This window comes from Neolamprologus brichardi, chromosome 9, assembly GCF_056152115.1.
Source record: "Neolamprologus brichardi isolate AB-2024 chromosome 9, ASM5615211v1, whole genome shotgun sequence".
Taxonomy (NCBI): Eukaryota; Metazoa; Chordata; class Actinopteri; order Cichliformes; family Cichlidae; genus Neolamprologus; species Neolamprologus brichardi.
In genome coordinates, this window is record NC_142112.1 from 22127695 (window position 1) to 22148861 (window position 21167).

The following is a 21167-nucleotide window of genomic DNA, read 5'->3' on the forward strand; positions in this document are numbered from 1 at the left end:
ACACAGTCCCCTGGTAATCTGGGCCGCAGGGGACATACCTGTACTGTGTCAGAGACTGAGCTAGAGTTACACAGTGGGACCAACCAGCCTCAACAGCCCACACCAGAGTAAGATCCAAAGGGTCCAGTGGGATTGGCCTGGTTCCAAAAGGGTTGGCACTGGGTACAGCTGGCCTCGGCTCCCCCTGACAGATAAGGGGATGACTGGTGTGTGCATGTGTGTAGTTTATGTAAGGTGGTGAGTGGAGGAGTATACTTGCTGCCACCTCTATATCCTTCCTTCCTGTTCTTATTTTTTTGGGTGGATACTTTTGTAATTAGCTTGTCCACAGGTCCATAAGCTATACTGGCAGATACACATGCATGAACACAAAGAGGAAGCTTTCCGTCAGGTTAAAAAAAAAAATGTAACCATGCCTTATGGGCCTGGACAATGACAGCACACAGATAGGAGAATACTGGTGTTATTGTGTACTGAGGGGAGGGCTGTTTTAATGGAGCCTAAAGCTGATGGAAAGATAATAGGAGAGAGTTGCCCTGTTTGAACTGCATGTATTGTAATCAGGCTTACACACACACAACCACAAAAATACTATTTTTGTGATTCTGTGCACCGGTGAGTGTGTGTATGTGTGTGTGTACTTACTGGACAGGGCCTTTCTTCCAGGCTGTCTTCATCCTTCAGCTGCTTCTGTCTACAAGCAGATGTCTCAAGACAAAGGGCAGTGATGCTCAGCACCTGTCTGCATACAAGCAAACTCAAAGGGTACCATTTTTCTTATACATATGTAGAATTTGCTGTTTTGGATAGAAATCCTTGAGAAAAAGCTCGAATGTGTGTCTCTCCTCCAACAGTAACAACGCCAAAAATGACACCACCATAATTTCCTGCTACATGTGTACCAAGGAACAACAGAACAGGTTTGGCACGCTGGCCTTGTTCTGCATATTTCTGTGTCCATCTGCACTTCAGGTTATCTGTATGTCCATCCATCTATCGTTACCACACAAGAATATTCTAATAGTAAGTAATAGTTGACTACACAAAGACTTCCTTTATCACTTCAGGATTTCAGACCACGAGTTCTGTTTTCACAAGCCTATAAAGATCTTCTGCAAGTGTATTGAAAAGACATTCAAACACTGAAAAAATTTCACCTAAAGAATTACACAAACCACCCACACGCATGTATTAAGTATGTGGTAAGCTGCAAGCTGCAAAAGAAGCCAACGTAGGTCTTCTGGGCTGAAAGAGCAAAGCAAAAGTGAAAGATGGAGCTGGGTGTAGCTGACACAGGGGTGCTGGTGCATTGATCTACTGTGCAGCATCAAGAGGCAGCACCAAAGAATCATCAGCGGGAAATGCAAGCAGACATCTGAAGTATGCAAGCAACAGTGACGGCAGTCATCGTGGAAACAATTGCTATTGACATAGTTTTTTTATGTTTGGTGAAAAAAAACAAAAAGGAGAAGGATTTGATGATCGGAACTCCTTGCCGACTGTTCAGTGGGTGGAAAATATTCAACTTTGAGGTTATGTGACACACACACAGAGAATTCCACGATATGTCAGCAAATTATGGAAACAAATATTATGCAGTCAGCCAAAGACAAGAAACTGAAAAAAGGCTGGCTTCTACAATAGGACGATGGTCCAAAACACGGTGCAAAATCTGCCATGAACTTCTCAAACACAGGAAATCTGCGGGTAGATCTTAACTTGTTTAAGATCTCAAGGAAAGCGGCAGAAAATTCCTGAGACTTTTAGCTGGCTACACAAAGTATTTGCAAGCTTTAATTCTGCCTGAGTGAGGTAACTAAATTCTGACAGCTTTGCTTCTTTTCCCATCAAAAATCAGCAGAACTTTTGCATACAGCTGTGTAGTTCAGCTGAAAAGAACATAGATTTGCACATCTGGTGCACTGCTGCAGTCAAACAGTGGCAAACGGAGAGCTGACAGATAACAATACTGCTCGTGACAATGACAACAATGATGAAGCCATTATCTACCCCGCCCTCCCTGGTCCCCGCCTTCTTCCTTAATGTAGGGGGCAGCTAAAGGGTGTGTTTAACATGCTAGTGAAGCAGGAGGATGATTCTGGAGTAAATCACTTGTGGAAAGGTGAAATGTGGCCAGCACGAGTCGGCCTAATCCATGCCAGACATGTGCAGAACACCAGAGGAGCAGGTGCAAACAATTGAAGCAGCTGTCAGTGAGCTGCCGTGATCTCTTTTGATATCTTAATTGTTAGTCAATCCAAGAGCAATTTTGGCAACATTGCTGTCAGCCCCAGGACTTGCCCCGCTTAGCTTCAATCTGTCAGGGCCTCGTGGGGCTCTGGTGCTGCTGCTCCCTCCCTGACTGAGGGCCCGTGTCTCCTGGATGTGTGTGTCCAGCCCATCGAGCATCTCCGAGGGAAATCGGGCCTGATTGCTGCCATTTCCGCTCACTTTGGAGGTTCGGGTCGGGGGTGCAGGCTAATGCTGATAATTGCCTTGCTTCAAAACTACTGGAATTCCTCCCACCCAACTCCGTCCGGCCCCGTCCCGACCCCCCTCGTCTGTTCAATATTCCCAAACATTGTGATTAGCATAACAGCGGAGTGTGTGTCAGTACTGATTTAGGTCTCTGATCTGAGACTCTCCAGATACCTCTGCTGCGGAGTCATTTAGGACAGGGGTGATCAGGAGCTACGCGGCTCGAGCTCGACAGATGTGGGACCGAGCAATCAGACTGTAAGAAGCACCACCAAGCTATGAGCTAATGCAGCTCTCAGCCAAATCTAGACGAAGCAATTGTTCTAATTTAACGTGATAGCTACATTAGAATTCAGAAGTTCTTATATAAAAATGAAATGACACATTCATATTTTCACACACACACCCAAGCACACACACACACCCAAGCACACCCAGACGCTCACACACATTCGCAGACATCCAAGTGGCGTCATTATAAAGAGATAACTCACAGTGCAGTGACAGTAAGTGACCTGTCTCTATCCATTCAAAGTGAGGTGAGGCCCGACTGTAAGGCCCAGCCTGACCCTCTCCGGGTGATTTATGTGGCCCCAGTAAGCCGGGTCTATTTGAGGGTCCGGCGAGGAATGAAAGTGTTAACAGCGGGTGTTGGGGAAGGTGGGTGCTGAAGGAGAGTTATGAGTTTTTTCAGCTGAGCGCCCAGCTTTGGGTTTCTGACATTGTTTCATCGGGGAGGGAGGGCAGAGTGGAGTAGTAAAAGGTGGTGAGCAGGCGGGGGGGCAAATAAGATGGGAGCAGAGAGGGGAGTGGGTGGAGCCCGCGGGCTTGAACTCCACAGCTGAACCACTGACCCCGACCATCCATCAGTGCAGGGGTGTGACAAGGCAGGGGCAAGGGTATGTGACAGGAGGGGGCAGGAGTGATGGGAGATGGAGGTGGGGGGAAAGGGACTGAGGGCTCTAATGGGCTTCGGGACATGGGAGGGGCTGGTCACTGAGGAGGATAAGGAAAGGCTAGTGTACTGTAAAAGGATGCAGCAGACTAATAGGCGGAGATTTCTGGTTAAGACAGAACACTGATGGAGGTGCTGTGCATTACAGTCATTTGATAGTGTGCAGGTCTAAAGATGGGGCTTGATTGAGGTTTGACTATCATCATATTTGAGGTCAGAATGCTTTGCTTGACTCCTTTTTGAGCAACAATTGCAAGTGACCAAAATGTAAGAACTTAAGAAGTCAAAACTTCTACTGAGTAGCTTTTAAAAACCTAAAATTAAAACAAACGCTTATGCTTTTGGTTCTGATCTCTACTTTTATTCACCGTGGAAACAAGTCGGTCTGTTTGAGCACAACCGGCTGCAAAGTTTGTTATATATTAGCTTTATATGCGATGCCACTTTTAGAAATAAAGCTACCAGTGCTGGTCAAAGCACCCAAACCTTTAAGAGGCAGAGCAGGTTCGCAACTGACTGCAGTAAATGTTTTGCACATCGCAGTTTGCTGATAGAAACTCAGGAGTCCATGTGTTTTACCAACTTTGATCAAGAATTTAAAAAAATTCTAAATGGGAGTCGAGCCATTCCTCTTCTCTAGACAATGGCTACAATTCTCTGTTACACTGTTTCCACTTTTGGGAGATTTAGACTGAGCCCAAAGCCAGACTGAACCCTTCCCCCATTTAGGCTCACGCTGCCAGCGTCTTTCAGCTGTTGCCCAGGACTCACTGTCACTTGGCTCCACTCACACAATGCATGGCCAGTGGGTAGACTGGACCCCGGTATCCGTCCTCAAAGGGGCATTGGCCCTCAGCCAGACAAGCCTGAGCCGCCCCCCTCGTCACACTGAAAGACTAGAGGAACACTAATGGTTAACTCTGAATTGGGACATGAGGAAGAGTCTGGGAGAGAGGGAAGGATGGTTTTAATACGATCCAGTTTGAAACTCCATAACACATATTCCGATTTCATTAGGGGCCAAAGATGGAGCCTTATGTCGGCAGCATTAGCAGTTATAGGGGTGACTGTGTTTGTCTGCTTGACACTGTGTAAAAGAGGGTTAGGGTCTGGAGGATGAAGACACGGAAAGCAAGGAGGGGGCAGTGGAGAAGAGACGAAAAGGAAGAGAGAGTTCTGGACCCTCCCAGTCAGGTTATGGCACTGCAGCATGGACAAATCCATGAGCAAGCGAAACCACTGTTTTAAATAGCAGGTATCTGGTGTCACCCTACCCTGAGAGAGGCCCTCTCCATCAATATGTTCCTTTGCCCTTGTCTGCTCCTGATATCTTTATCTTGTCAGGACCTCTCCTGTATGTTCCACCTCAATGGCTTCCGTCTGTGCTCGCCCTCTCCCGTGCAGATGGACCTCTGCTGGTCGATCCGCTCTAGGCTCTCCAGGCTGGATGGCGGAGATGGGGGTGAGAGCGGGAGGGGTTAAGGTGCAGCGGGGGTGAGCTGTGAACGCAGTCTTATGTCAACCTGTAGTCTACAGGGGCCTCATTACAAAGACGCCAAAGGAGAAGCTTTTAGGGGGTAATTAGACCATTACAGATAGCCAGGGGAATAAATGGGCACTCCTTATGTTGTCTGAATAAATGAGATGTTAAAATGTGCAACTATTCTTTTCAGCTTCTAATACATTTGATACATTGTTACTGCAGGGAATAGTCAAATTTGAAAAAAACCCAGCAGTTTACATGCTGAACAAAGAAATTATACTGCACAGGCATGTTTGATTAATGTAATTCTTAACATTTTAAGTGTAAAACAATAAAATATCCAAAGCAGTTCAACTTTTCTTTTTTATTATTTATAAGCCACAAAACAATAACAACAATAAGTGCTTTTTCTCAGCGTAGATGCCAAAGACCTGCTCCTATCACAAACCCACTGTGTTGAAATAGACTCAGCGTGGATTGTACGAGAGTCCCGCTGGCCAGGAGGAAGCTTCCCCTGTTCTTTCCTGTAATTTCGAGCTTACCCTGAGATGAAAATGGGCCCGGGATTGTGGGAAATGACAGATGCTGCTCAGGAGGGCCATTGAAGAGGTCATATGTCATCACGGGGTCGCACATGCCCTTTGAGGAAAGGCTGAGGTGGGGAGGGGAGGGGGGCGGTGGGAGTTTAGCCTTCCCACACTACCTGGGGAGACGAGACTTGCGAACACAACTAACCAGGACCCGACTGACTCCTCTCGCCGGTCAGTCTGGTGACGAGCAGACAACCCTGCATCGGCGTATGCGGTACGCTGGCAGCTGTATGTGGTGCTGCGGTATAAGAAACTGCTCCAGCAACGCAATCCAACCCTAAAAAGACATGAAAAGGAATTTCCCTTGTCTGACTTCCTATATTGCCTACAATTTCGCCTTCGCGTCTATAGTGGGAAGCCTTGTGCTGTAGATTTACAAATATTACACACATAAATCATCACCATCATCAGTGACATGCTCCTTTGCCTGGTATGTCCTGTCTGTGTTAGAGTTTCTGACAGACAGGCGCCTGCACTATATTTCATCTCTGCCTCCCTCTCCTTCTCTTTTAGACTCTTGCAGTAACTTGCAGTGTGTGTGTATGTGTGAATACGTGGACTCGGTGTGTGAGGTTTTAATGGCCGTTGGTTACCTGCTCACATATGATACCCCTCCAGCTTGCTTGGGCAGATGGCTATTACTTTCCAGTTGTGAAAATCAAGCTTATATAAACACAAGCAAGACTGAGATGCACCGAACCAACTGTAGTATCCATCTTATAGATAGTATTTGTGTGTGTGTGTGTGCGTGCGTGTGTGCGCGCGTAGGGCCGATTCTTTGGCGTCTGTCATGCACAGCCTATCCTGTGGAAATCATTAAGTAGGAGCATTAGGCCGTCACTTCCTGGCAAGGCATGCAAGTGAGATGAAGAGCTTTATCACTTTCCAGGACAGGTGGGAGCGTTATTGAAGGCAGGGCAGTATTAGTGTCAGAATCAAAAGTGAAAAGCAATTTTCACCTGTGGTTGATTTACTTTTGATTTTAGCTCTTGTAAAAAAATAAAATGAAATAAAATAAAAACGTTTTGTGGAATCTTTAGACACTGAAGCCAGTTTTTATATGCTCTTTTTAAATAAAGAAGAGGTCATTAACATAAATCACTGCAGCACTTTCATAAATAATCCACAATTTATGTTATTTCCCTGCATCTCATAAAAAATAATTAGCTACTATATTAAAACCTTTACGGGACAGCTTTGATTTGAATTTTCCGGTTTCATTAATTGCGGGCTCTCTATGTTAGGCATGAAACCTGAACTTCTCGCTGTCTTGAAACTCAATATTCCTTTTAGTGTCAAGGTTGGCCCTGTCCTGTTGCCTCTCTTATGGAATCTGCCGTCATGTGACTTGCACCACTGTCCCAAACTCCCTGGATTATTGATCACTCGCTGCTGCGAGTGAGACATTTACTGTAGCCCATATCGCTCCGCAGGAGAGCTGCGCACGGATCGCTTCTTTTCTCAATCGATAGATAATACAGTGGTAAATTATTCAGCCACTACGACATGAGAAATCTATGCATAATAATAATAATAATAATAATAATAATAATAATAATAATAATAATAATGTGTTGTTGTTGTTGATGATGCTTTTGTTATTATTTTTAACGCATTTACATTTTATAGCAATACTCTAATAGGCATGCAGCATAAAGGGAATTGCTATGTATTTTATGTAACAAAATAGACCAAGCAAAATAAAATTAACACACAACAAAATAAATAATTTCGCATATGTGTAAAATTAAACTCTAAGTTGTGCAATTTAAACGGTTAGATTAATTGAAACACGTGTATTATTCAGTTCTAAAATTACAAGAATAGAATATTACAACTTTTTTCACATTTTTTATGTCATCGACGTTATTATTTTAGTGGAAAAATAGCTTAGTCTTTAAAAAAATAGAATGAAAATTGGGAGTAAATTTAGCCTGTTATATATTAAATTTCTTTCCTTTTCTTTACCATCACTAAAGGAATATGATCCAGAATTATTTTTTTCTTTTCTGTCCTTATTACTATAATGCATGCATATTTTTCATAATCGTTTACAACATTAGTTGCGCTGATTTCGGGAATTCTGAAAATGCAACGAACAGCTTTGCATCGAAGACACAGGAGTGCTCGGCTAATTGTCTCAAATCACTGAACGGTATTTATTGAAAATCTAATTAGGCAAAGCACAGTTTGCTTGAAACCAGCCGAAGCGTCGGGCTAATTATTGCAGAGTGGAGATGAGTGTAATGAGGCCGATCAGGTGTCTGACTGCTGGCCTCTGGTCACACAGGGGCAGCCGGTGACTGGAGCCCTGGAAGGCCGGGGCCGTGGATATTTGTTTTCGTGTATATATACCGCCATCTACTGGACAGAAATCAACCAGGACCACAGCTATTCACACACACAAAGTCAGATATCTTAAAATAAATTCAGAAGTGTCTGCACTGACACTGAGTCCAAACCATACCCCGGATTTTTAAAAATACACTAACCAGTAGAAATAAGAGTAATAATTATAGGCTTAATAATAACATCATGGGCTTGATTAACTACTAAGCAAAAATCTGCTGTTATCAAAGTAAATGAACTTTTATCATGATACTTAAAAGCTATTTTTCATGCCATATCAGCATGAAAGCCGCTATCAGCATGTTGTTGTTGACTTGATATTTGTGGTGCGGTTACACTTATATTTTTTTCTGGTGACCACTAGTTGACAGCCTGTGGACCCCTTGTAAAATTTTTAGAATCTAATACATTAATATTATGTTTCGTCTAACCTCATGATTGGCAGATTCAGATGCTCCATCAGGAAAACGACACAGCAGGTAGTCTGTATATTTCCTCTAATGAATCCTAAAAGTCAATTCAGAGCTGCCCAGTGGACCATATTCCTAAAAGTTGAAATCTTTACCGTTGCAAATGTGATCCGCATCGACAGGCAGACCTCACCCCGTTGGTTGAGAAAGCAGCAAAGGGCCTTATAAGCTAAATATTTTACACAAGCCAAAAAACCCTGAACAGAGCTTTGTAATAATGCTAAAAGTCTCTCTGTGTGTATGTGTCTGCCTGTGTGTGTTTCCTGGGAGGAAATCCCACATGTGCCTGCCTGAACTCAGAGCCCTATTTGGGTATGCATGGAGCCCGGCGTGGACGGGACCCTTGGGTGGCCTAAACTATACTTTTGCTCCATAAAATGATCAATAATAATTATGTCAAATGTAAAACTCCTATCACAGAAGACGTTGCCAATCTGGGAAAGCAGGGGGCTGTTTGTTTGAGCTCTCCAATGACTTATTAAGAATAAAGCACTTCATTCATTCTTGCTTGCTCTTATGTACGTTCCCTGACCTTTGAACAAACCAGCAGACATTCTTTGTCCAAAAAAAAAGAAAAGGAAAAAAAACAGCTTTTAATTCATTTCCACTTCCCCTGGTCAACTTTCACCCAGAGTCACCTCTGACCGCACTCCTCTATCTGAAACCTTCATAAGCTTTCCCCAGATTTCTCCAACAACTTAAACTTTCAAACATCTTTGGCACATATTACAGCCTGAGATCCTCTTGGCATAGGCAGAATGCAAAATAAACTGCCTCTAATTGTAATGCTATGACCATCTTCCCTCTGACTGTTATTTAGCTTGGCCGCTGCCTGGGGCTTTGTGGTTTCAACCAAATAGCTCAGTCAGTGTGAGAGGGAGAGCGCATTATTATTCTCGCTGCCCGCTACACTGCACATGCTAATAAGGGAAGACCACTGGGATGGTTTTTTTTAAAGAGGGGGAGACGGTGATGTCATCAGTGTGCTTTATCTGAGTTGAGATCTGAAGGTGCTGGTGGTGGTTTGGGGGTAGTTTCCTCTGGTAGACTCTGGGGCCCAGGAGTGAACCCGTGGCTTTGCCAGGGACCCTTTTTAAGGAGATTACTAAGTCACCACACCTTTGTTGCATTACGGGCTAGACCAAAAGGCCTTGCACTGTGCACATCCCATTGAGATGCCATGTTGATAGCTTTTTGACACTCAAATGAAAACAGATAGCAGCAGTCATGTGAGCCGAGCATTTCTGCTTTCTATAAGTTTGAGGAAGTTGGAAGGTTTTTTTAGGCAAGGGGGTGACTCTCTAGTTATCGGATTCCCGATTAATTCTGTGAAATGATGCTGGTGGAACGTTTCATCATTAATTGTCAATAGCAGGACCATGAATTCAGACAAAACTAAAGACTACCTCATGTATATGTGCTAAACAAATTACTCTGAGAAAAAAGAGAAAGACACATTTTGAAAAGAAAAGAAGGATCACTTGGAAATTGCTGCTGATCCACAATAAAATTAGGTCCTTATGGCCTTGTGAAAGTCCCCTGTTGGACTGTGTTATCAGTAATGTTAGAGGTATGAACACCGAGCATTTCTAGATAAAAGGCAATAGCAAACCACAGTAGCCTGTTTGCTCAAAACTGTAAAAAGCTCTGACTTATTGTTTTGCCATAATGAAAAATTGTATGCCATGAAAATGTTTAAGTTGGTTTTAGTATCATCGCATTTGCTATTACAGAAAGAAGCTAGCTAAAGAAGCAATAAAACTATGCTAAGTTTAAATCTGCCTGTTTGTGTAGATGTCTTTAGCTACAGCTTAAGCAAATGTTTTACCCCAGCTATTAATAATAATAAAAAATCCCATTAATAATATAACTTTTGATAAACTAACACTTTGATACAGTGGTGCTTATTAACAAAAAGAGACTGTAGCTAATTTTATTAAGCTAACTAGCTTAGACGGTCTCAGCTGCCATTTTATTAGACTATTAGAATTCATTATATTTGGTTTTGTCAAGCATAAATTCACATTGAAACTAGATCATATGTAAGTTAAAATCAGTATTGATTATTTATCAGTATAAAAATATATCTATTATATATGTATACGTGTAAAAAAAATGATTTGTGTAAAATCTGAAATGATTATAAGAAAATTCTATCTTTTGTTCAAAAATATTTAACAACATATTTAAACTGCCATATCCAAAAGATTGGGCATATACTGCACATGGCCCATCTGGATTTTGTAGGTTCTACAGTAAAATAATAAGCCTAAAAAGCAAACTGAAGGCAAGTTTCAGTCTGTTGTGTTGCTTTTTAGCCAAACTTGAGGTAAACTTTCCCCGTATTGGCCGTGGCAGAAGAGGAATGGGGTGGCAGGCTGAGACTCGGCCCAATCCCAGTAGGCGGGGGAGTTCCACAGTCTATTCCAGCCACACAGAACCTGATTTTATTGCCCTGATAAAACGTCCTCTGGGGTAATCATGACAGGCAGTTGCCCCCTTTTCATGCGCACGCTGGAATGGCACTGCAAGAAACCAGAGAGAAAATCACACATCCCATTTCTCACACCGACCTGTCCCTGTTGCTCAGGCCCAAAAGGAGTTTTATGGTCATTTCCCTCCCATTCACTGCAGATGGGTTAAATATTACATCAAAGGGTCTTTAATGTTTCACCTCTCACATTTCTTCTCAGTATCAAGTTCAAAACTAGTGTAGGCTGCGTTTTTACAGTAGATTTAATGGATCAATGTCCATAATCACATTAGCACTGGCTTAACGTATAACAAATTTCACCGTACCAGCATCAAAGACCTGACCTCTTGTTATAATCAGGCATAGCATCTTTTGCTCTACTCAACATTTTTGGCCTTTGTGATACTGGGCGAAAAAGAAAATTGTCAAGGGGGTGATAAGCTGTTGTGTACGCGGCTCAGAGAGAAAATGTATGAGAGAAAAACGTTTGTCCCCCCATACTCATAAAGTCACAGATGCTTTGTATGCCTCCTTACAGTTTTCATGGCTCACCCTGATAATCATTTCCTTATCAGAAGACTCTTTTGCCATTTGTGTTTCTCATCGGGGTAAAGCTCTAATCCACAGGGAGTCCACGGATTTTACAAACTTTCACTGGTGGCCATACTGATTGATGCCATTTTGACAGAAGGAAGAAAAAAAAAGAAAACATGATATATGATGTTAAAAACTATACCACAGTGGCCATCGCTCAGCACTTCCTGTTTAAGTCCAACGGGCCATCAATGAATAATCCAGATTAGCAAAAGATTCAAATAGACAAACTGCAGACAAACTAGAATTGATGGCTTCCACTGAGCCGCTCGAGGAAAAGGCCATGACGTAAAAGGAAAAACATGTCAGGTTCTCCCAGCCAGGTTAATCAAGACAAGCTTCCCTTGCAAAAAGATGTGTGTGTATGTGTGTGTGTGCGTGTGCTAGTGTGCTTGATTGCAGCCTTGTGCGTAAGTAGGTGTGAGCCCATTGCTCATTCATAATATGCAATCTTATTTTACGGCTGATTGTATTTGCCATACATAGGCTGTATGCATGAGGTCCTCTTACCCATATTTCTACCCTGCACAGCACAAATAAACAAGAACACTGGATAATCCATCATCTTGTGCGCTGTGGGAGTGTGCCCAACATAAACATGGCTTCTGTTTTCTATCTGTGTCTATGTCTGTGCGGCAGAGACCGCATGTGCGGGCTGGGATGGGTAGCACCATTATGTTAGTGCACGCTGATTGTCCGTGGCTGTGAAACATAAACCTCCTGCACTAAATGAGGATTATACAAATGAGCTTCCTCTTCGCTCTTTGTTTCTGCGTCCCACTGGCTGGACAAGACGCAGAGCGGGGAGCGCGCTTTGCTTCAGAGCTTTGAAGTCCTCTAAAGATGACTCACATGTGGGTTTGTGAAGAGCCGAAATGGGGGTCAAGGTGACACGCCTGTAATTGTTTTAACATTCATTTTCTATTAGCTTAGCTCCAAGGAACTGGTTTTGATTTAGGCCAGTAAAAGAACTTCTATCATACAATCGTGTGTTAGTCTACATAGAAGGGAGCGTTAAGTCTCAAGCAGGATCAATCTGCAAGCAGTAGGTGATCAGCTACAACCCCTTTCTCACCTGAGATGTTCTGTTTGCTCAAAGCAGTCATAAACACCAAGTTTCTTCTTAATAGAGCTGAGGTCAACAGTTTAAGACGTGTGTTCCACATCAGTGCACTGATTTCCATTTTTCAATTAAAAATGTGGGGCTATATAATAACCAGAGCAAATATTAGGGCCATATAATAACAGACGATCCCTTTAAATCAACATTCATATTGCACAATAAATATCCAAATAAGGAGAATGTCTCCCGAGAATTAAGATATGTCTATCTGAGGTTAATTCTCCACGCTAGATGACTCGTCGCTTCAGGCAAATTGATGCCTTATGTCAGAATTATAGCAACAACTGACCTCATCTACAGTAATTTCTGCTTAATCCCAGATTGACTTTCCCTCATTGCGCCTCTTGACATACAAGACTGACAGCTACTCCGTAGCAAAAATCCTAGTAGTAACAATGGTAAGACCATTGTACCCACCATAATGCATACAATATCCTCATTCATTGTACGAGAGCTTTATTTACAGAACCCTCTGGGTAACGCAATGCCACGCTGTGATCACACACACCAGCCCACTGCATGTAATTATACTCAGCCTGCTCTCCAATCTGTCACTGCCCAACCTAATTTGTAAGTGTGCATGTACAGTGATTAAAGAAATTTCTGTGCCACTGCAAAAAAAAGTGGTGGTGGAGGTGGAGGGGGGGTCTATCACTCCCTTCCTCCACATTTGAGGAATTCTCCGAGAATGAGGCGACGCTGCCATGTCAGAACGAGCCAGGCAGACGTGTACAGATCGCCAGCACTGCTAATGCATCTGAGGCACTGGTGTAGCAGTCAAGCCATAATAATTAAAGACATACAGCATCTTAGGGCTTCATTAATCATGGTTTATATGGACTTTGAAGCCCTAATGAAAAACAGCCTGCCTTCCCGGGTTTATTGTGTCTGTACAAATTGTGGGGATGGCGTATGCCAGGAATCCCCCCATCGTTTCTCCAACTCTGACCGGCTGTTCCAGGATGTAGTGATGGAAAACAAAAAGATAAGATTTGGTGAAAAGTTTAGCGGTGGTTATGGAAAGGTCAGCGGTCAAGACTGTTTACGTAGACATGGAGTGCCATTCAAATCAGACAAATCAGAGCCGGTGCTGAGGCGGTGACAGTGGGTGATTGCATGCCTTTGTGTTGGTACTGCTGCCGTCTTCGATAGCACCGCAAGATCAGGCCTTTACTTGGCAAAATGGAGACCTGTGGTGCTCTGAAGATTCATCTTTGATCTGGGTCTAGTTTCTCAGATTCTCACCGAGCGCTCCAGCATTTTCTGGAGGCGCATTTCAACGAGATCGGAGTTAGAGATTACTGGGTATTAAGCTCTCAGTGCCAGGAGTGGAAATTACTGTGAGGCTGTCAACGCCAGCGTTCTCTCTGCTTGTTTTCTCCTGGAGACAGGGAGGTAATGCTTTACTCAACACATTTTATCCCAATGGCTTGCGACTGTTCCCTGGCAGTGCTATCAGTGGTGAGTCACCGCCATATGTAGTTCGACAAAGACCACAGAGAGAGAGACTGCTTAGGACTCCAGCACAAGACACATGTGTCTTCTCCCAATAAAAATCCCTCTGGCAGATTTACATTGCATTAGTTCACTGCGCCCGAGGAAATATACAGTAGAGGGCAGAGAGGTGCGCATTCATCATCTTAAATGCAAAGGTTGATGTGATTTTGGTTGAGAGTCCTCCCTGCAGGTGCTAATACCCAAAGGAAAGTTGTTAAAAATTAGCATCACGGACAATCTACACATACATTTCTGTCTTTTTGAACTATATCTAATCACCTTTGTGTTCTCTAAATAGGCACAAATCAAATGCACGCCGCCGTGGAGTTGGAGTGTGTCCGATGAGGTTCCACAGTAAAATTCTGTGCACTACCTGGCAGTGATTCATTTCCTCTCCAACAAAAGTTCCTCACTTAAATTTGTCATTTTATGGAGTGCTTCTGACACGGCACAACCGACAGATGAAAGTTAAAGTGGCCTCTTGGAGTAAACAAGTCAGAAAGCTCCGAGTTTGGCTAAATTAAAGGAAGGCCAGGGGTGAGGGTGGGGGTGGAGGGGGACATGCTGCGCTTATTTGAGAGCCAACAACCATCGTGCTCTCTGGACCCTGCGGTTTGTCAGCGTTCCTCCCAGGTGAGCTCACACTGGGCCACCCTCCCCTCCCCTCCTTTTCTGCCCAAGCCAGGAAGAAACAGCGTCCGCAGCTCTCTCCGGCTTGACTCATACAATATTTTGCTGGTAGTCAAAACAAAATTAGCACTGGTTTGTTATTTCTGGTTAGCTCATCCATGACCCCCTGTCTTCACTACTTCTCAGGAGGGGAAGGGGGGATGTTTAGTTGCCACCTTTCAGTTTCTGAGTATTAGGATGCTGAGGATCCTTCTGGTAGCTACATTTACAGTAATATTCAAGTTCAGTGACATTACTGAAGTGGTAGATGATCCACTCTTCAACTCTTGGTGAGCATCTCGACTGTCCAGCTTTCCTGTTTTGTGTGTGATCCTGTACTTGATCAGCTGAACTCTTTTTTTTTTTTAACTTTTAGACAAAAACAAGCGATATAAGGCAATGATATATAGGTTAAAGGCTTAAATAGTATACTTAGGAATCCTAAAAAATCAACTACAGTATAATTTGAAAGATTTTGGAAAATGTTAAGGAGAAAACATTAGAGGGATTTAAAAAAATGGCTTGACCCCATCTTTAAGTAATCTTTCATGCTTTCTTACTAAAAGAACAACTTTGGTGGCTTTGTTACTGTTGCTCACGCTACCATTGAGCTCACAGCCTAGATAATGGCGCCATCCTGTGTTGAGCATATGCACTACAGGTCCACTTGCAAGATTTGGATATACAAATGTTACACTGCACAACGCTTTGGTTGGTGCTTCACCTAGCTGTTAAGGGTAGAAATGCTAATATGGGTGGGGTGATGCACTGACAAACAAGCCTTTAAGAAGCACAACAATGTATTTATGTTGCTCTCGTCACTGGTATATTATACTACACACACTTGGGGGAAATCCTTTATTTTATTAATCTTGTCTTTCAGTTTCTTCCAAGATTTAAAAGTCATGTGAAAACATCAAGAGATAATTCTGCTTTCATTAATATTTGCAGATTACCTACTTTATTGCACATTGTAAGAATAAATAGGTAAAGAAAAAATAAAATAGACATTCAACCACATATATTATTGTCTAGCTAGCCACCAATAGTGCAAATAGTACCTTCAAAACCTCTAAAAGCTCCTTTATTTTATCTCCGTGTGAAATTGTTAGGCCGGTTGAACCTGTGCGTGTCTTTTTGAACCCTTTTACACTAATTTGAAAAAGAAATTCTTCATTAAGGTTTCAAGAAGTTCTTGATTCTTGCAAGTGACTTTGTTTCCTTTCCCGGGTCGTCCACCTCATCCTCTTCGCGCTGCACCCTTCTGGGGTGCAGTTGGACGTAGTACAAAATGAGGCACGCCAGTCCCAGCACTGAGCATCCACAGATTAAACCGCTGATTGTCAGCAGCAAAGTGCTTGTTTGCAGCTCCGGCTTTAACAAAGCCATCAACGACGGCGACATAATGTTAATAATGGTGTAGAAAATGTAGTAGGTGGTCATGGCTACTTTTGTGTCTTGTCCTTTCACATTAAAAAATGTGAATGTCAGGATGACTCCTACAACTGCCCTGTAGAGAAACTCCAGGCTTCTGCCTGAGCAGAATTTGGTTTCAAGCAAATGTGTCCATATTGTTGCCAGCAGCCAGAGGACAGTGAGTGCTACTGTGGTGTAGATACTCAGTATGAGAAGGAGGCTGTAGCAGAGAATGAGGCTGGTGATGGTACAAATTTTGTAGAGGATGTAGATTGCTGTGGGGAGGCCAGAGGGCATTTCTCTGATATGGGGGAGAGATCTCCGCAGGCAGCGGCGATAGTCCACCAGTGACCATGCAATGTTACAGAAGGAGAAGGCCACGGATAGACCTGAAAGACAAGAATAGGCAGTGTAAGTAATGATTCTTCAGGTTCGCACACATGTGTAGAGTGTCTTTTGTCTCTACTTACACTGTATGACTGAGACTTTGTTGTGGCCCAGTAATATGTAAAGCTGCAAAAGGAGCTGGGGGGCACTCTCCAGGAAAGTCTCAAAGAGCTTGAGCATGCTCAGATCGGTGGCCACGCAAAACAGCTTCTTGTGAACTTCCCTCAGCTTTTCCACCCCATCGCCATTTGATTTCGTCCAAACCACGTGGAAACCCTCTTTCAGCAGGTGGTAATACCTAGAGACAAGGCAAACACAATGAAAACAAACAAGCTGCCACCCTGCAGTGCACGTGTTATTGCATAGCGTGCTATTGCTGCATAGACGGTGATTCATTTGTAAGGCTTTATCTTAATGCCATACAACAAGTTGAACACAGCTTGAATGTGGGCATTCCAGTTTATTAAATACCACTTTGTCAATGTGCGTGATTATCATAAAGCACGTTTTGACTCACAACATGCAGGCACTCCTTTTTGTAGGTACAACAAGCAACCTCAAGTTAATTTGCAGGTGTTAAACTCAAAAGTCATATCCTACTTCGGCTACTGTGGTCTCATGAAAGCTGTAATTTTAATGGCATACCTGGTAAAGATGCCCAAGCCAAATGCATGCAGGACAACAAGCCCAGGTTTTGACATGTCTGATATTTCTTTTTTTCCTTCAGGGTTTAAGAGAGGGTCATTCAAGTCATCCCAGTACCAGGCATAGCTGAAGATCTGAGTAACCAGTAGCCCGATCAGAATAAACATTACGGTGAACCCAGTCCAGACGTATTGTTCCTCTTGAAAATATTTCACAGCCAGTACAATGTCTGTCCAAATGTCCCCGACATACAGGAAGACTCCAGCGATTGTTAATAGCCATCGCACTTTGGTGTACCGAATGTCTGGCTGAGGCATCGTGTTGTCACTTGAAACTTGAAGTATCCGTCTGTGTTGCAGGCAGATGTGCTTTTGCCTGAAGTTCAATTTTGCTTTGAAGGGTCTGGAGAAATGCTGCTGTGGACCCTTTCCAGTGTTTCAGGGGCCATTTTGGTCAATCTGCAAAGAAGGCAAGCAAAGAAAGAAATATATATAATATATGTGTGTGTGTGTGTGTGTGTAACATTTTGTCTTGTACAAACTGCTGCTTGTTTTTGTCATTGATATGAAATGCAGCGTGACTTTAGTCAGGTGCTGCATGATACTGACCTTTGATCCATGTCATGAACACATAAAAAAGTCCTGATAAGCACTTATTTATGTAATAGAACAATTATTGATTATCTCTATCAGGGCAAATCAGAGCATTAGAACTCTTATATAAGAGACTGGATTGTTCTTACATTTCACACAACAAATAAGCCAAATCTATGTTGTTCAATTAGGAATTTTCAAAAGCTGGCAAAAGAAACATTTTGAATAAAACAGCACTGCAATTTAAAAAAAAAAAGTTGATGTTCAGGTAGCTGATTTATAAAATTTTCAGATGTCATTTACAGATCTGTTTGATAATATTCAGTCTACACAGTTATCATTGCGTGCTATCACACTGAAATCAGGCTACAACAAAGCACTCTCACACACACACACACAAGCATTTTAACTTACCAGTGCACTCTGAGAGGAGAGAGATGTTCATTCAGGGAAGGCAACTGTAAATGCCACTGTTCTTTCTCTTTTAAAGGGCTCCACCTCACATAGCTATACAGTCAGGTCGGAAATGTGTATACGTGTATAGGAACAGGGTCACAGTCCTGTAACAGTTTCATATCTGATATCACCAGCAAGTGACGAAATGCCCGGGTTTCCACATATTTTAAAACTTGATAACAGAAAACTCGTGCACGACGATCTGTGTACATACCTTTTAATTGCTCTGAGCACATAGGCGTAGACAGGTGAAGTTATGTAACACCTCAGCGGATTTCCTGTCATCTGAATGATTACTGCAAGCATGTGATTACCTTTGCCTGAGCTCAATAAGCAGCTTGCCCTTCCTTTTTTCCAAAAGTGAAACATAGAAATGGCGAAAATAGAAATTAGTTTTAAAAAATCAATAATATATTGATAGATAAACATTGATATTGGCATAACAATGACTACTGTAGCTTCCTTTTATGACAACAGGCACAGGATCCTCACTGTAAGTTTTTGGATCTTGTCAAATATTCAAATAGGCTAAATCAAGTCTATAAGTAAGAATTCACATGTATTCATATGTTTTTCACTTCTTTTCTAATAAAGTTCGAAGTCTATTTGTTCATAAGGGAGCCAAGATTTGAGTTCCTCCCTTGCTATATACATAAAAATCACATGAGGGCAACAAACACTGTGGCCTGAGGCCGGGTGTGGCTTTGCCCTGTATATTTTCTGAGTCAAATAAGCAGCTGATATCATTAAAACCTCTGGCATGTTGATCAGAGGTGTTAATCAGTTTCATCTGTTTTAGTGTTAATGAAATTAACAACAGGTGCACTAGAGGAGCAACAATGAGACAGTGTCCTAAACAGACCACTGACATTTTTCCCTCTTCGTTTTTTCTGACTGTTTGTTCACTAGTTTTGCATTTTAGGGTCGGTGTGACTACTGATATCATCAGCTGATACCTGGACCCTACAGAGGTTGCACAGGCAATCCACCTTCTCCAGGATGGTACATCAATATGTGCCATTGCCAGAATATTTGCTGAGTCTAATGCTGTGTCCCAATTCGGGGTATGCACGCTTGAAGTAAGCATTTTAAGTGCGGTTACGTCACCGCCACGCGACGACGGCTGTCCCAATTCGAAGTGTACTTCAAATGCATACTCCAAATGCGCCGTCGATTTCCCCAAATATCAAGCGTGGTCCGGTGCACGCTTCGTGGTCCCATATATCCCACAATTCATAGCACGGCGGTGGGTGTGGATAATTTTGCCGCAAAATACGGCAGAAGGGAGCGGCCGAAAAGTGAACTGTCAAAAGTAAGTACTGAATATGACGTCACTTATTCATGTGCGAATGTTTAATAATGAAGAACATTAAAACATTGCTGTTGGCCACATGTCGGCAAAGTTATGTGACACTAGTGATGTTTGTACTTTCAGCATTAACTTGGTTTTAAAGCCTCTACTTCTAAATATACATATAGTCGACCTTAATCTTACAGAGAATCTGATGATTTTATGGATAATTAAAGTCAGTCATATATCCACAAACACAACAAGCTGACAGTCAGTGAAAAGAAATGAAGCCCTTGAATCATGTTTTACAGTCCTGTGGTCTCAGCCTCAGATACTCAACTAATCAAAGTGATGTCATGACAAAAATGATTAACCAACAAAACAATTTTCTCCTTCATTTCCGTCAAACAAAGCTGTATGTTGCGTGTCTCGCGGTTAGTATCATGGTTGCTAGGCAACCTGAACAGCGCGACGAAGCATATACCGTCCCATTTCACAAGCCTCTCACTTCCGCACTTCTCGTACTTATAGTACGCACCGTACGTAGTACGCGTAGTGTGCGTACTTCAAGCGTGCATACCCCGAATTGGGACACAGCATAAGTCTAAGAGCATGGAGGAGATTCCAGGGGACAGGCAGTTATTCTGAAAGCTGAATAGGGCCTTAACCCATCAGCAGGACCGTAACTGTTTCTTTGTGTAAGGAGGAACAGGATGAGAACTACCAGAGCTACAAAATTACCTCCAGCAGGCCAGTGAAGTGAATGTCTTTGTCAAGACAATCCGAAACAAACTTCGTGAGCGTGGCCTGAGGGCCTGATGTCCTCTTGTGGGCTCTGTGTTCACTGCCTGGTACAGTGACGCCTGATTGGCATTTGCCATAGAATACCAGAGTTGACGAGAGCAGAATCAGACTGAGCATGGAGAACGTTATGCTGTAACATTGTTCATCATGTCTGGTTTGGTTCCTCCTGGCATGCCACAATTCCCAACCTCGTGAACAGAGTTAGTTCCTGGAGGATGAAGGAACTGATACCATTGATTGACCCCCACATTAACCTGATCTAAATCCAACAGAACACCTGTGAGACATCATGTTTCAGTCCATCTGACGCTACCAGGTTGCACCTCAGGTTGTACAGATCTGAGAAGAGATCCACCCTGGACGCCATCATCATCTCATTAGGGGCATGCACCGACTTTGTCAAGCATGCATACAAGCACTTGGGGGCCAAAATGGACTGGTTTTTGAATTCAGCCCTCTGTCGGTTGATCATTTCTATTTCTATCAAATGATGTAGCATCCTTTCATTCCAAGCGCATGAACCATTCTGTATCACTGTGGGTATCCAGCATTATTTTTCCCCCACTGAGTTTTTTTTTTTTTTTTTTGAGCAGTGTATATTTGCTCATAAATTGTGTTTTTTCCTATCCTTAAACAAAATGACATAAGAGTGCAAACTAATTCTCACTTTCTACTTTATGAAGGTGTGGCTTGGTCCAGTTTATTTTTAGAGTAAATTAAGCAGCTGATATGATAGAAGATATTTTAAGGGAAGGCTTTCTCCAGCCACTAAACTCAGCTTACATCTTGTACTCCGAACCTCTAGGCAGCGACAGAGAGCCCCAGCTGTTACTCTCCTGTGCGTAAAGATGGCTCGTTGGTCAGGCGCACCAGCTCTATCCGTGGACCCTCCCA

At 42.8% G+C, this 21167-nt stretch overlaps 1 protein-coding gene across 1 annotated transcript; it reads right to left on the bottom strand.

Moving 5' to 3' along the window:
- Nucleotides 1-15801: 15801 nt before the first annotated feature.
- Nucleotides 15802-17470, bottom strand: xkr9 (XK related 9). Its single transcript, XM_006794601.2, has 3 exons — nt 17130-17470; nt 16568-16782; nt 15802-16486 (listed from the first exon to the last, which is right to left on the bottom strand). The coding sequence occupies exons 1-3, from the start codon at nt 17444-17446 to the stop codon at nt 15858-15860; spliced, it is 1161 nt and encodes a 386-aa protein (XP_006794664.1). The 5' UTR covers nt 17447-17470; the 3' UTR covers nt 15802-15857.
- Between the last annotated feature and the right edge of the window lie 3697 nt (nt 17471-21167).